This window comes from Vespula pensylvanica, chromosome 11 (genome assembly GCF_014466175.1).
Source record: "Vespula pensylvanica isolate Volc-1 chromosome 11, ASM1446617v1, whole genome shotgun sequence".
Classification (NCBI taxonomy): domain Eukaryota; kingdom Metazoa; phylum Arthropoda; class Insecta; order Hymenoptera; family Vespidae; genus Vespula; species Vespula pensylvanica.
In genome coordinates this window covers 6915254-6928283 of record NC_057695.1, presented here as the reverse complement: position 1 = coordinate 6928283, position 13030 = coordinate 6915254, and the positions used below count along the sequence as shown (strand labels likewise).

Below are 13030 nucleotides of genomic sequence, written 5' to 3'. Positions count from 1 at the left end.
GCTTTTTTCGTCTTTCTTTCGTCCTTCGATATCAGTTTTCAGCTATGCTAACTCGTTGATGACTACGAGTAAAATATGAAACGATATGTGATACATTATATTGATTATTGTATACTTTTAAGGATTATGATATATATTAGATATCAAATATTATCTAAAAAGTTATTTCGATGTATATAATTATATCAGGATCTTTATTTGAATCATCGATAAGAACGAAGTAGATTGGAAACGTTTAATTGCGTTTGAAAACCGCTTTGATTGACATCTATCGGCGTAAATATAGAAACGATTTCGTCTAGTCATTGATCAAAATAGATACAAGTCTTCTTCTTTTAAGAATAACGTCATTGATAACTACAAAAGTAGACACATTTGATCTTCTGAATGGTGTTCAAATGAAAAATGAAAAAATAAATAAGTTGTAAACTTATATCGTGAATATTATACAGCATATAACACAAGAGAAAACATCTAAGATTTATATAGAAAAAAAATTTATTTAAATCACTATTTAAACAAGCTAATTTACTTAAACACTATTCTAGCACTATTTAATATTGAATTAAGTGAGTTAATGATTGAAGATATTATGATCGATGATTGCAGCTAAATAATAGTAAACAATTTTGTTTCTTCTCCAAAATGGCAACTTTATTTCAAACTGAACTTTTAGCGGCTTTAAAAAACAGAAAACATCTGTCAGAACTGAAAAAAACATTTGTTCGGCCTTTGATACAAAGTAAGACGTACTGTTTTATCTTTAATATTAATCGTAACTAATCTATATGTATTTTATTTAAGTTGCTGTAAAAGCAATAGAACAGGAATATATAGAAGAGGGCGTTCTAGACAGAATTAGTCAAAAATATAATATACCTTCGGAAGATGTGGATGAATATTTTTCAACTGTTTTTACTATCTTAAAAGTATATTTTAAATATGTATCGTGTTCTGTCAAACCAACAGATTTCAAACAAACTTTAGAAGAATTAAAGTAACTACATATTTTCTATTATTCTATATTATTAATAATATACAATCTTCTTATTTGTTATCACTTTGACGCATGTATCTTTTTTCAGATGTTTTCTTTCTTCAGATTGCATTGAGGATTTATATACCGTTATATCTGGTCAAAAGAAATCAGATTTACTTGCAGGTTTAATAAAAAAAACTAAGTTTTTTCCACGTTTGATATCATGCAAATGGCGCATAGATGTTATTATATCATCAAAGTACACGAAATTATTTTTATCATTATTTTAACCCTATCACTTTTCAAAATATATTTTGCTAATATATTTTATATTATTTGTTTTCAGTGTTTTAAGCAGAGTGCTGGAACCATGTATTATAATGGAATGTATATTTGATACTGGAGAAATTCATACGTTCGAACTTTCTTTAATACAATTTCATCGTTTCAGACATGCTGTAGCAAGTGTTCTTGTAGAGATACAATCGTTGGAACAACGTAATTCTTTAAAAACTATACAGCATAGCTGACGATTGTACAGAAAGCAATAAATGCTATTATAAAATTACTATATTCAAAAAAAGTATTTGTAAAATATAGTAATACAATTATTAGATCATAATATAATTGCAATCACTATTAGTTATAATCGTATTAGAAATTATAATAATTCTATTTTTAATTGCAAATATTGCAATTAAAATTATGTAATATCTGTTATTTTCATCTGTCATTAAAGTAATAATAGAAAAAAATTTGTGTAATAGTTATTTATTACTATTATGTTTTATTACTTTTTAACTTTCTTATTGGAAGTAAAAAGTATTGAAAGCGCGCATATCGATCATATGAGCGTCTTATCTATTTGTATGAGTGTCAGTGAGTGCTACTAGTGTTCATTGACGTTCGTTCCTATATACATTTAAAATCTATATTCAAAATATAGATTTTCAGCAGCATGACATCGTTATTAAGAAATTGTTGGAGATTATCACAAAGCCTATCTACAAATGCACCTAAACGTAAATAATATTTATAAATCGTAATTAAATATCAACTTAAATTATATAACGATCCATTTGTTTCCTTAGGTTATGTGAAGGCTTTCCCATCAATACGATGGAATAGTACAGAAGTAACAGAAAAAACAGAAAAAACAGAAACCCGACGTAAGTTTTAATTGTTTTCTCTTCGCAAATTATTTCTGATTTATACGTATTTTATAAATTAATTGCATAATTATAAAATATTATACTTCAATTTATATACTCGATGTTGCTTATATCTAAATTATATGCACAGATTTGCATCATTATTGACGATTATTCATAATATTACATTAATCATAAACATTTATGTTTATAGCTACTGTACGCAAACCCAATCTTTGTATCGATGTTGACCGTTTAAAAAACTTTGGACGTTACATTGCCGAATGTTTACCGAAGTATGTACAAAAAGTTCAAATAGTTAACAAAGATGAACTTGAAGTTATGATTGCTCCTTTAGGAGTTTTTCCAACAATAGCATTTTTAAGATGTCATTATAACGCGCAATTTAATAATATAATTGATATCACTGCATTAGACGTACCCAATAGACAATACAGATTTGAGGTATGTTCAATCGATTCTCTAGTTATAAAAGCATAATTAAGTAAACAGAAATAAATTTTGTTCCGTTAGGTTGTATATCACTTTTTGTCCCTTGTATACAACTCTCGTATCAGAATAAAAACATACACAGATGAATTATCACCGCTTGATTCGATAACTGAAGAATTCAAAGGTGCCGAGTGGTATGAACGTGAAGTATGGGATATGTTTGGTATTTATTTTCTTCGTCATCCCGATCTTCGTAGAATTTTAACAGATTATGGTTTTGAAGGACATCCACTCAGAAAAGATTTCCCATTGAGTGGATACGTCGAGGTAATGCGTTTACTTATTAAGTTTTTTGTTTTACGTAAAAAAAAGCATTAATCAATATATACTATTATCTTAAGGTTCGCTATGATGATGAGAAAAAGAGGGTAGTAGCAGAACCATTGGAATTGACACAGGAATTTCGAAAGTTTGATTTATCCGCACCTTGGGAACAATTTCCTAAATTCAGAGATTCAGCACCAGCTATTGAAACTGTAGTAACGGAGAAAAGAGAAAAATAAACACTTGGTCAAATAATAGATCAGAAAAATTTGATTGGTTATTATATATTCGAAAATTTGTTCTGCTAAACAGAATCATACACGAATACATAATAAATCTATAATATGCAGTACTAAGCTGTAGATAATTGACAAGTTGATTGTGATGAAAAGTGTTATATTGCAATATTTCGTCAATAAAGTCAGTTTTAGTTACATATACATAGTTATATTATTCTTATAAAGGTGAAATATATATAGCCAAGTGCTCATTTATACAAAACATTCTTGAATATTACAATTATATATCCGTTATGCTACTATTTATTTTGCATTTGTGTACAGACCTATATAAACTTAATATATTAATTATTAATTACAAAGTGCTTAGAATCTATCACGTAGTAAGGCATATTTTCGGTGATTTACGAATTAAAAAATTGTGAAAACAAAATGTTAATATTAAAATTAAATTATTTAAGTTACTTGTGTATCATAAAACTTTGCTATTTTTTCACTATAATTTACACTGAAATTGTTAAGTAACAGCAATCTAAAATGCATCCGAATACATTTTGTTTTCAATTATGAAATGATATGGAAAAGGAATAAAATTTTAAAAGATCTTAAAAAATTAAACATTAAACAGTGTGTTCATCCTTTAGACATAAATAGCACCAACTTCTTTACTTTATATTAAGTACTAAATAAAAATCAAATACACACACACGCGCGCGCACACACACACACAGTAACAATACGCGCGAACGCGTAATGACGTATATTTATTATAATTTATAATTGAAGTTCTTACTTTCAAGGAGCAATAATCCTATGTGCAAGGCAAGGTTTTTAATTGTTTTTTCTTTTCTTCTTTTCTTTTTTTCTTTTTTTTTTGGAAAAAGAGACTTTATGTCTTCAAAAAGTTTTTCTAAATTTTCATAATACTTCTCTTAATAATTGAGTAATAAGTGTGCGTGTAAAATATATACAGCATCACAGTGCTAAAGAATCATCTATAAGTTCCATTTTTTGTCTAATATTAGTCTCGTGATCTTGTGTCGATTTTTCAAGTTAAATGATAATATTCCTACAAGGATGTCACGATCAATAATCGTATACAATTTTTGCTCGAATAAAGTATTCAATATATTAGCAAAAAAATGTAGATTACTATAATTTATCCACCGGACTGTTAACTTCCGATTCTTTTTGCCTCTTTTTAATAAAAGGAACAAAGCCCCATAGCAATGAACCTACAACTAAAATTATACCTAGAACACTGAAAATGGGACCGTATTGGTCAATTTGTTGATAAACCACACCACAAATTGGCGGGCCTATAAGCTGCAAAATTCCATTAACAAATAAAGAAATGCCATAGGACGAGGTAAGTTTTTCAGTGCCGAGCATATCAGCCATAATAACGGCGGTAACTCCAACATATGTACCAGAAGCTAATCCGAATATTCCACAATATACAGATAATAAAGTATAAGTAGTAGCCGTTGGTAAAATTGTTAAGGATACTCCAGAAGCGAATAAGCCGCCAACGAAATACCAATGTTTCGGCATTAACTTTATATCGGACAATGCAGATCCACCGATACGTCCAATGAGATCCAAAATTGACACGATCGATAGAAGAAGAGGACCCATACTCTTGTCAAAGCCTAGCGAATCTGCATAAGCTGGTAAATATATTACGAAATTCGTATAACTAACGGCATTTGTTGAATTTGAGATCAATATAACGAGGTACATAGGATCTTTCAATAAGCTACAATCGAAAAATTTATTTTCCGATTTTTTTTCCTGCTTCAGTGCACGGGCAGATCCTTTTCTTGTAAACGTATTAGATATTGCATTTAGTGTTAATGTAGATGCATGCGCAGGATGTAATGCAGACAATGTGCTACCGTGATGAGGGGTGCTAATATAATAAAATGATGAAGTACTGGGAGATTGAGTAGTGGATGATTTACGTTTTATCAATTTCCCTGTTTCGACTCCTCTTTCAGGTACAGCGTGTAAAGCTGGTGTGCTATGCATTTGCCCAGTAATTTCACGCCCAGTTGGCATACTAATTTTTCTAGTTCTTCCTTGAACGGGAGTATTTTTATAATTTTCCAATGCAACGCTAGACGCGCTTTTTGGCACTATAGGCGCAGCTTTTTCACAGCTCGAGTTGGAAGAAATAAAATTATTATGTCTCCTCTCATCTTCAGGACTAGTAATAGTAATTGATGTAGTTTCTAAGCTTTTATGATCTTTCGAATCGCGTGACGGTCGCGCAGGAATCATGTGTTTTTCCACTGGATCGTATAACAAAGCACAAGCCCACACATTTAAAGTAATAGCTCCCATTATTAATACTGCACCTCTGTAAGAAAGCAAAGTTGCATTATTTAATTACACTGTAATTATATCTGTAAGATGAAAATTTGTATAATAATATTAATATAAAAAATTCTAACTCGATATAAATGTATATAAAATTTAGGAAAAAGTTAGAAAGCATTGAAGTAAATATCTATATTGGGATATTACAAAATGATTGAGATAAAATGACTCTTGTTATAAATATATTTTAATATAACGCTAACGTAATCTTCTATGCGTTTGCAATAAGTAAATAATATTATAGCAAGAGTATGACATTTAGTAGGAATATAATAACTTATAGGAATAAAAAGATAAATATCCATAAAATAAGTGTAATCATTTTTAATATTAATCATATATATATCTCAAAAAACCATAATACACACACACTCACACGCACGCACACACACGCACACACATGTAACAATTACCAGTTTCATTTATTATATATCTAATGAAGTATTATGATGTTTCACAAATATTATAAATATCATGCATTGAATTAATCAACAATTAAAACACTGCCGTAATATTTTTAACAATTAAACTCATACTTATGTAATCACAAAAAAGTATATCAACATTCTATATAAATGATATACATACAAAATTATTAACATAATATTTAGAATATTTTATTAATTCCACTTTAGATATATATATATATATAAACCTGTAAAAAAATGTGTATTAAAAAATATTATAAAATTAAGATTACATGCAGTATAAAGATTTTCATATTACTTCTTTCTGTGTCTCTACTAATTGTTTTCTGCAACAAAGAAATTAAGAAATAATAGATACGTAGATTACATGTATTACTTAGTATGATCCATACTCACATTTAAAAAATATACTTTTTCTCCTGAAAGACCTAAAGTATTTATTAAACTTAATTACATTTAAACATCAACATATTTATCATATAAATAAAAAAGATATAATATATATTTTATGTAACAGAAAATTACAGAAATAGGAAGCTAAATAAATATGACTATAATGCAAAGATTATTAAATAAATAGAATAATATTACAACACTCTTCTGTACTCACCTTAATATTAATTTACTTTAATTAATGTTTAAGTATCAAACACTATATTTATATACACAATCACAATCAAATACACTTTACTGAAATACATAAAGAGTACTTATATTCTGTAAATTTTAAGGTAGTAGTTACACTTTTCAAAAGAATTTCATTCAAATAAAAAAGGAAATTTACTATTTTCTATTATGTATGCAAAACTGACCTTAAAAATTTAAAGAATGAAATACTCGAAATAGACATTGTGCACATAACAAAATTACATCTAAATTATTTTTATTTCGTTAACAATATATCTACCTGTAACCATACTCTTCTAAAAGAAGCCCAAGAAGTGGTGGAAGAAATATAGAACCTAAAGCACTGCCTGAGATACACAGACCATTGGCTAGTCCTCGTAGCCGTACAAAATAGGATGTTACAATGTATACGGTCGGGGGAAAAGCCAATCCTGCCCCTGTTCCTACCAATACTCCGAAACTAAAAATATTTCCATTTTTAAATTATTCTTCTTGCGTTATTAAATATAATTTGATTATCGAACTTATCTAATTACCTAACACACAAAAAGCCAACAGAGTTCGCAAAATAACTTATCATCATTCCTGCAGCAGCAGATGTACCACCTAATAACGATACTGTCCGATATGAGTACTTAACCGAAAGTACACTAGACAATGGCCCTAAGAGTAATATTTAACATTTAACTTATTTAAATAAAATCATATATATGTATATATATATATATAAAATTTCGATAATTCTTAAAGTTTTGTTAGGTAAATAATCAATTCATATATTTTACCAAGAGAACTGTACAGAAAATAACACAAGGCAGGAATCCAAGCAGCTGCAGCAGGAGATGCATCAAAAACTTTACGAAATTCAACAAACAAAACTCCAAAAGATTTCACCATTCCTGGAATAAGGACATTGACAAGAACAGATGCCAAAAGTACCAGCCATCCCCAACCTCCATCTGGGGGTACTAATTCTTCCTCTGTTGTCACATCTTTAACTAAAATATGAAAAATAATAAAATAAAAACATTTCTTAAAAAATCTGTAAAAGATCATTTTTCAAATACAATGAATAATTACATTTTGTAAAAAGATATTCAATAATAAGAGAAACTAGTTCGAAGAATAAAACATAACGTACAAATTTACTTTCATATTCACGTAAAATAAATTCGCGTATGAATGAGGTCAATCGAGCGATTACAAAAAAATATACAGTTCACACGAGATGTTAAAAATATCACGCAAATGAGTACTTTCTTTCGAGTAAAAACATTATTTTTGGAGCAAAAAATAATCACGCACGCATCCTTTTGACATTGACTATATGTTTACAAAGACTGCTTTCCGCTTTAAATTCAAAAATAACGCATTTCCCGCCAAGTAAACTGTCGATCCAAACAATGAAAAACTGTACACGCGCGTGACAGAAGAGAACGGACGATAAGAATAAAAAGAGAAAGAAAACACATACCGTGTTTGTTGGTCCCATTATAATTGTTTTGTCTTTCCTTTGTCGCATCTTGCGAAACCAATTTATAATCGCCTTTTCTGGACTTCTTTGATCCAAACTTGATGTTGATCCCATTGTCTTGATCTTGAACTCGTTGCATTGTCATCAACCTTCCGCTCTGTGCTCACCGCCGACATGCACCGTTAACAGTGAGATAAAGAAACAGGATTGCAACTAGTAAAAGCTCTTTCGATATATAATGACTAAACGTGTCAACAACAAAGACGTTGTGACAAGTAACAGATAAATGTAGAAAGGAAAAAAAAAATCAAATAGCAGGGGTGTTAACGGCGGGCGTAACTGCACCAAACTAGTATATATGCTTATACATGTACATGTACATGTATGTGTATGTGTTATGTTATGTATGGCGTTCTGTCACTATAGTACAATACGAATATCAATGCTCGCGAATCATATAGTCCGCCCTCGTGTCCTCCTCTTCCGTTTTCTCGAACCTCATCAAAGCGAACGTAAAGCACGTTCTACCACTGTTCTCGCACCACTTCCTTCTTCGATAAGAACGTAAACATTCGTTTTGTCCGGTCATAGACTTTACCTTCGTCCAGGAGCCTCGTCGACGAAGAAGAAGAAGAAGAAGAAGAAGAAGAAGAAGAATACGAAGAGAAGAACGCGCTCGGTGTAATTGACCTGACGACGCCAACGAGAGCTCGATAGAACGCTTACTACGATAATAAACCGACGCACTGTTTATTCCTGACTTTGGTTTTGTTTCAAATGGCATAAAGAGCGACGACGATACCATGTAGACGAGAACTTTAAAACAGGAGTGCCGTTGTCATAACGCACAGTATAACGAATGAATCGTGCGAGTTTCTTTGCGAGGGATGCTCGGTCCGACGACAAAACCTTCCATCCGATCGTGCGTCGCGAGCAGACTGATCAGCTGTCTACCACGCATATCCTCCGTAGCCACTTTTCCCCCACTCTACCGACAAATCCAGTCGTCATCCCCACTACTTCTACTCCAGCACGCGCGATCTTTCTTCTTTGTAACCGAAACCGCACGATCATGCACGAGTTTACGTATCTGTTCGCCTTTCTATCCATCTCTCTCTCTCTCTCTCTCTCCCCCTCTCTCTTTCTCTCTTACCCTCTCTTTCTTCTATGCTTTGTTGCAAAATGTTTCGTCTCTTCCTACGACGTTCTGGATAGATCGTAACCTTTCTCTTTCTCTCTTTCTCTCTTTCTCTCTTTCTCTCTTTCTTCCCTGCTCACTTCATCCCGCGAATTTATAAACTCTCACGTGTCAAGCAGTGTCGTTCCCGTCGACTTCTCCCACTCCTCCTTTGGGCTTTGCACAAGAAACACTGCGAATAGAGGGAATGGAAAATTTGTCAGAAGCACGTGCTGGAAATACGCAAGTTACTTCGTTATTCTTTTTTCCTTCTTCTTTTTCTTTCTTTCCTTTTCTTGTTTTTCTTTTTGTTTTTCTTTTTCTTTTTCTTCTTCTCTGTTTATGCTCGGTAGACTTTAATATTTATCGCCATGATCGGCGCGCGTTCCACTTAAAATCAAGGTATATAGATCGGATAGAAGGTTAGAAAAATATTAATCTCCGACCGTGATCCTTTTGAAAATTTTTTTGCGATTCTATTCGCTTTATCGTTATCGTATTATACACGTTTATAAAATTCTTCCTCGTAGATCGATCGAAAATCTTACGACTTCGGAACAGGAAAACGTCTTTGAAAATGTAAAAACAAAAGAATGAACAGACAGTATTGTCTCATGAATTTAACGGCCATTTTCTTTATCTGTTGAAAAATGCGGTCGAATAGATTGGAGATTATTGAATGATGACGTGTTTAACGATGTAACGTAGTTTTTATCATTAAAAAGATAAAGAAAATCGATTGATTTATTCAAGGTTATTATATATCGTGTTAGAAGTATTAATTCGTTAACTCCATTGATAAAAAACTAAGATTTTTGTGTGCTTAGTTGAATTCATTAACATCCGTTTTGTGTAACCATACATGTCAATTTTATACCATAACAAATATAAGCCTTATTAAATTTTTCTTTTAATATTAAATTTTAATCTTTTCATCGTAACTCGTATTAACTGTTCTATTGACCTTCTATGATTATATCGTGTATACGGGGTGATATCTGTCTGAAATGTTACTCGATTTTTTATTTCTTTTCGCGTTCGTTCAAAACTCCGCCATTTTTCAAACACATTAATCAGATCTCGTTATTAATCGAAAATATTCTTGAAATATTTAACAGTTTATTTTCTTAATCGTATCGTTTCGTTAATTTATTTCTTTCTCTGAAAAATCTTGTCGCGTAATGTAAACAGTTTTATTTTCACTTTTATGATTTATTTTAGTCTTACTTTTAATGATTTCGATGAAACTAATTTTTAATGCGTAATGCGAACAGTTTTACTTTTACTTTAATGATATATTTTACTTTTATGATTTATTTTAGTTTTACTTTTAATGATTTCGATGAAACTAATTTTTAACGTTTTGACGAACTTTTAAAATTTTATTTCGACGTAGTCAAATGTTATTAAACACAATAAACATCACAGCAACAAGATAACGTATTACATCGATGAATCTTATTACCATGGTATAAAGTTTAAACTCGAATATATGTTGTTACATTCGAAGTGAACATTTTTTAAAAAATGATCATTGAAGAACCCATATAGAAAAGAACATTATAATTAATAGTATCTACATATGTGATTCTTACAATTGAACATTTCCTATTTCATAATCATCTACAATTCTACGACTATAGGACTTATTACAACGCCACTTTAATAACCCGTATCTCTAACGAATTGAAATTTATTAATATCACTTACGAATCATTTTATTTTATTTAAAAACGGAATTGAAAGGTCCAATTTGTTTTTTCATTTTTTTATAAATGACATTTTAATATTAATGTTATCTATTTGATTTGACATAACACCTACGTTTAGATATATCAAATAAAAATTCGAACTTGTCGATATCATTCACAAATCATTTTATTGTTTATAAAAGCGAAATTGAAACTTTTATTAAATCTCATTTAAATAAAATCGTTATAATCTATTCGATTTTAAAGTAATATCTACATTTGAATGTAGTAAATAAAAATTAACAGAATGGAAAAAAAAGAAGAGAAAAAATAAGTAAAAACGTTTTACTGAGAGTTGCGAAAATATAGGAATCCACTTTACGAGTCACCGATATACTCGTAAGCGCATATACACACCTTTTATCATTCGCAATATAGAACATCCTCGACGAACTATGTCGATATCCGCTTTACGCATATTATGAAGTATTTGTGCTAGATCTACCAAACTGCGATAAGTGTGCTGAGAGATATCCGATATCTCGTGATATAAAATTACACGCGCGTATGTATTATGGATTCTATGCAATCTAATCAAACGGATATTTGTGTTCTATAAAATATTGTTTTTTGTTTTTTTTATTTCTAATGTAATGTAAGTAGAATGTTATGTACCACTTAGTATAAATATAAAGAAGAAGAAAAAGAAGAAGTCGATTGATTAAATTTATGTTTGCACGACTTATTTTCGTGATAAATGTAAGATAAACTTGTTCTTTAAATAAATGTTTTCGTTTATACAAAAAAAAAAAGTAGGGAGAAAAAGGAGAAAAATATACATATAAAAAAAAAATAAAAAAATAAGAGAATAATAGAGATTAAAAAGAAAATAAAGATAGCAGCCTTGAAAATGTTCAAACGTACGAGTTATCCTATGTAAATGCTATCACCGTTGTTAGTTTTTACCAATTAGTTGAAACGTTTGAAAATATGTATAACGTTATATAAATGCTATTACCGTTGTTAGTTTTTACTAATTAGTTGAAACATTTGAAAATATATATAACGTTATATAAACGCTATTACCGTTGTTAGTTTTTACCAATTAGTTGAAACGATTGAAGATATATATATATATAATGCTATATAAACGCTATCACTATTATTAGTTTTTATTAATTAGTTGAAACGTTTGAAGATGGTGATTAAAATGACACTTCACACTTCGAGATAACTGGAAAGATAAAAAGATCCCAGAAACTAGAAGATACTCCTATCTTAGAAAAATAAGAGACAAGAAACAATATGATATATTCAACGTAAGAGTAAATTCGTATGTAAAGTATACGATATATTCTACGTAAAAGTGTTACGATTGTTGTCGAGCATGTTCGAAACCATTTGTATAATATATAACAAAAAAAAAAAAGAAAATAAATAAAGGTTTAACAAATTAATTGTTCTATTCATGACCTGAAATACACACAATTGTTTACAACGAGAGAAGATGAGTCAATTTAAATTCATTCTTATTAAGCATCAATTAATGTTGTACGATGACACTTGTAGAATGAACTATAATGTCGATTGGAACTTTGAAAGAGGGCATACTTTGTATATACAAAAAAATGTTTGTTCTTTTAATTAATTTTTCTAAATAATTTTGTTATTTAAGTCGTAGAGAGAGAGAGAGAGAGAGAGAGAGAGAGAAACGGAGATAGAGACAGAGAGAAAAGGGGAAGAGAGAGAGAGAGGAAGACAGAGTGGGTAGAGGGAGAGAGAAAGAGAGATAATAGATGTTCTCTTACTCTTCCGTGAACAATATACTTAATAACAAAATACTTTTTTAAGCCTAAAAACTGATACTATTCCAGCTAATCGCTGCTTACGCGATTTATCATTTGTCTATAAATTAGAGCTCTTCCTATGAAACAAGCTATTATACATCTCTAATTCTAAACAACAGCAAGATAATATAAGCTATATAATATTCTTGATAGCTTTAAAAGAAGAATAAAATATCGACGTTTGCGTTTAATTTTATTTTAATTATCAAATGATATAACCGAAGATAATATCAATAAAATTACTTGTGTAATATTTTA

General features: G+C 30.0%; 3 protein-coding genes across 3 annotated transcripts; 2 read left to right on the top strand and 1 right to left on the bottom strand.

The window, feature by feature from the left end:
• Positions 1 to 388: 388 nt before the first annotated feature.
• On the top strand, positions 389 to 1703 carry LOC122632786 (COMM domain-containing protein 5-like). Its single transcript, XM_043819971.1, has 5 exons — positions 389 to 471; positions 546 to 742; positions 805 to 997; positions 1086 to 1238; positions 1326 to 1703. The coding sequence occupies exons 2-5, from the start codon at positions 646 to 648 to the stop codon at positions 1507 to 1509; spliced, it is 627 nt and encodes a 208-aa protein (XP_043675906.1). The 5' UTR covers positions 389 to 471; positions 546 to 645; the 3' UTR covers positions 1510 to 1703.
• Positions 1704 to 1835: 132 nt separating this feature from the next.
• Positions 1836 to 3347, top strand: LOC122632785 (NADH dehydrogenase [ubiquinone] iron-sulfur protein 3, mitochondrial). The gene is made up of 5 exons (XM_043819969.1): positions 1836 to 2001; positions 2071 to 2148; positions 2345 to 2595; positions 2665 to 2910; positions 2985 to 3347. Exons 1-5 carry the CDS (start codon positions 1938 to 1940, stop codon positions 3144 to 3146), a joined length of 801 nt encoding a protein of 266 aa, XP_043675904.1. The 5' UTR covers positions 1836 to 1937; the 3' UTR covers positions 3147 to 3347.
• An 84-nt stretch (positions 3348 to 3431) lies between these two features.
• On the bottom strand, positions 3432 to 10004 carry LOC122632784 (monocarboxylate transporter 9). The gene is made up of 5 exons (XM_043819968.1): positions 8058 to 10004; positions 7369 to 7581; positions 7120 to 7246; positions 6864 to 7043; positions 3432 to 5508 (listed from the first exon to the last, which is right to left on the bottom strand). The coding sequence occupies exons 1-5, from the start codon at positions 8200 to 8202 to the stop codon at positions 4299 to 4301; spliced, it is 1875 nt and encodes a 624-aa protein (XP_043675903.1). The 5' UTR covers positions 8203 to 10004; the 3' UTR covers positions 3432 to 4298.
• Between the last annotated feature and the right edge of the window lie 3026 nt (positions 10005 to 13030).

Bases quoted from the DNA above. Each gene is read 5' to 3' on its own strand.
- LOC122632786 (XM_043819971.1), top strand. From the start codon at position 646: ATGGCAACTTTATTTCAAACTGAACTTTTAGCGGCTTTAAAAAACAGA. The intron at 743-804 runs GTAAGACGTACT...ATTTTATTTAAG, and splicing joins TGTTCGGCCTTTGATACAAA to TTGCTGTAAAAGCAATAGAA. The intron at 1,239-1,325 runs GTACACGAAATT...ATTTGTTTTCAG, and splicing joins GATGTTATTATATCATCAAA to TGTTTTAAGCAGAGTGCTGG.
- LOC122632785 (XM_043819969.1), top strand. From the start codon at position 1,938: ATGACATCGTTATTAAGAAATTGTTGGAGATTATCACAAAGCCTATCT. The intron at 2,596-2,664 runs GTATGTTCAATC...TTGTTCCGTTAG, and splicing joins ATAGACAATACAGATTTGAG to GTTGTATATCACTTTTTGTC. The intron at 2,911-2,984 runs GTAATGCGTTTA...TATTATCTTAAG, and splicing joins CATTGAGTGGATACGTCGAG to GTTCGCTATGATGATGAGAA.
- LOC122632784 (XM_043819968.1), bottom strand. From the start codon at position 8,202: ATGACAATGCAACGAGTTCAAGATCAAGACAATGGGATCAACATCAAG. The intron at 7,044-7,119 runs GTAATTAGATAA...AAATATTTTTAG, and splicing joins GTTGGCTTTTTGTGTGTTAG to TTTCGGAGTATTGGTAGGAA. The intron at 5,509-6,863 runs GTAGATATATTG...GCTTTCTTACAG, and splicing joins TTAGAAGAGTATGGTTACAG to AGGTGCAGTATTAATAATGG.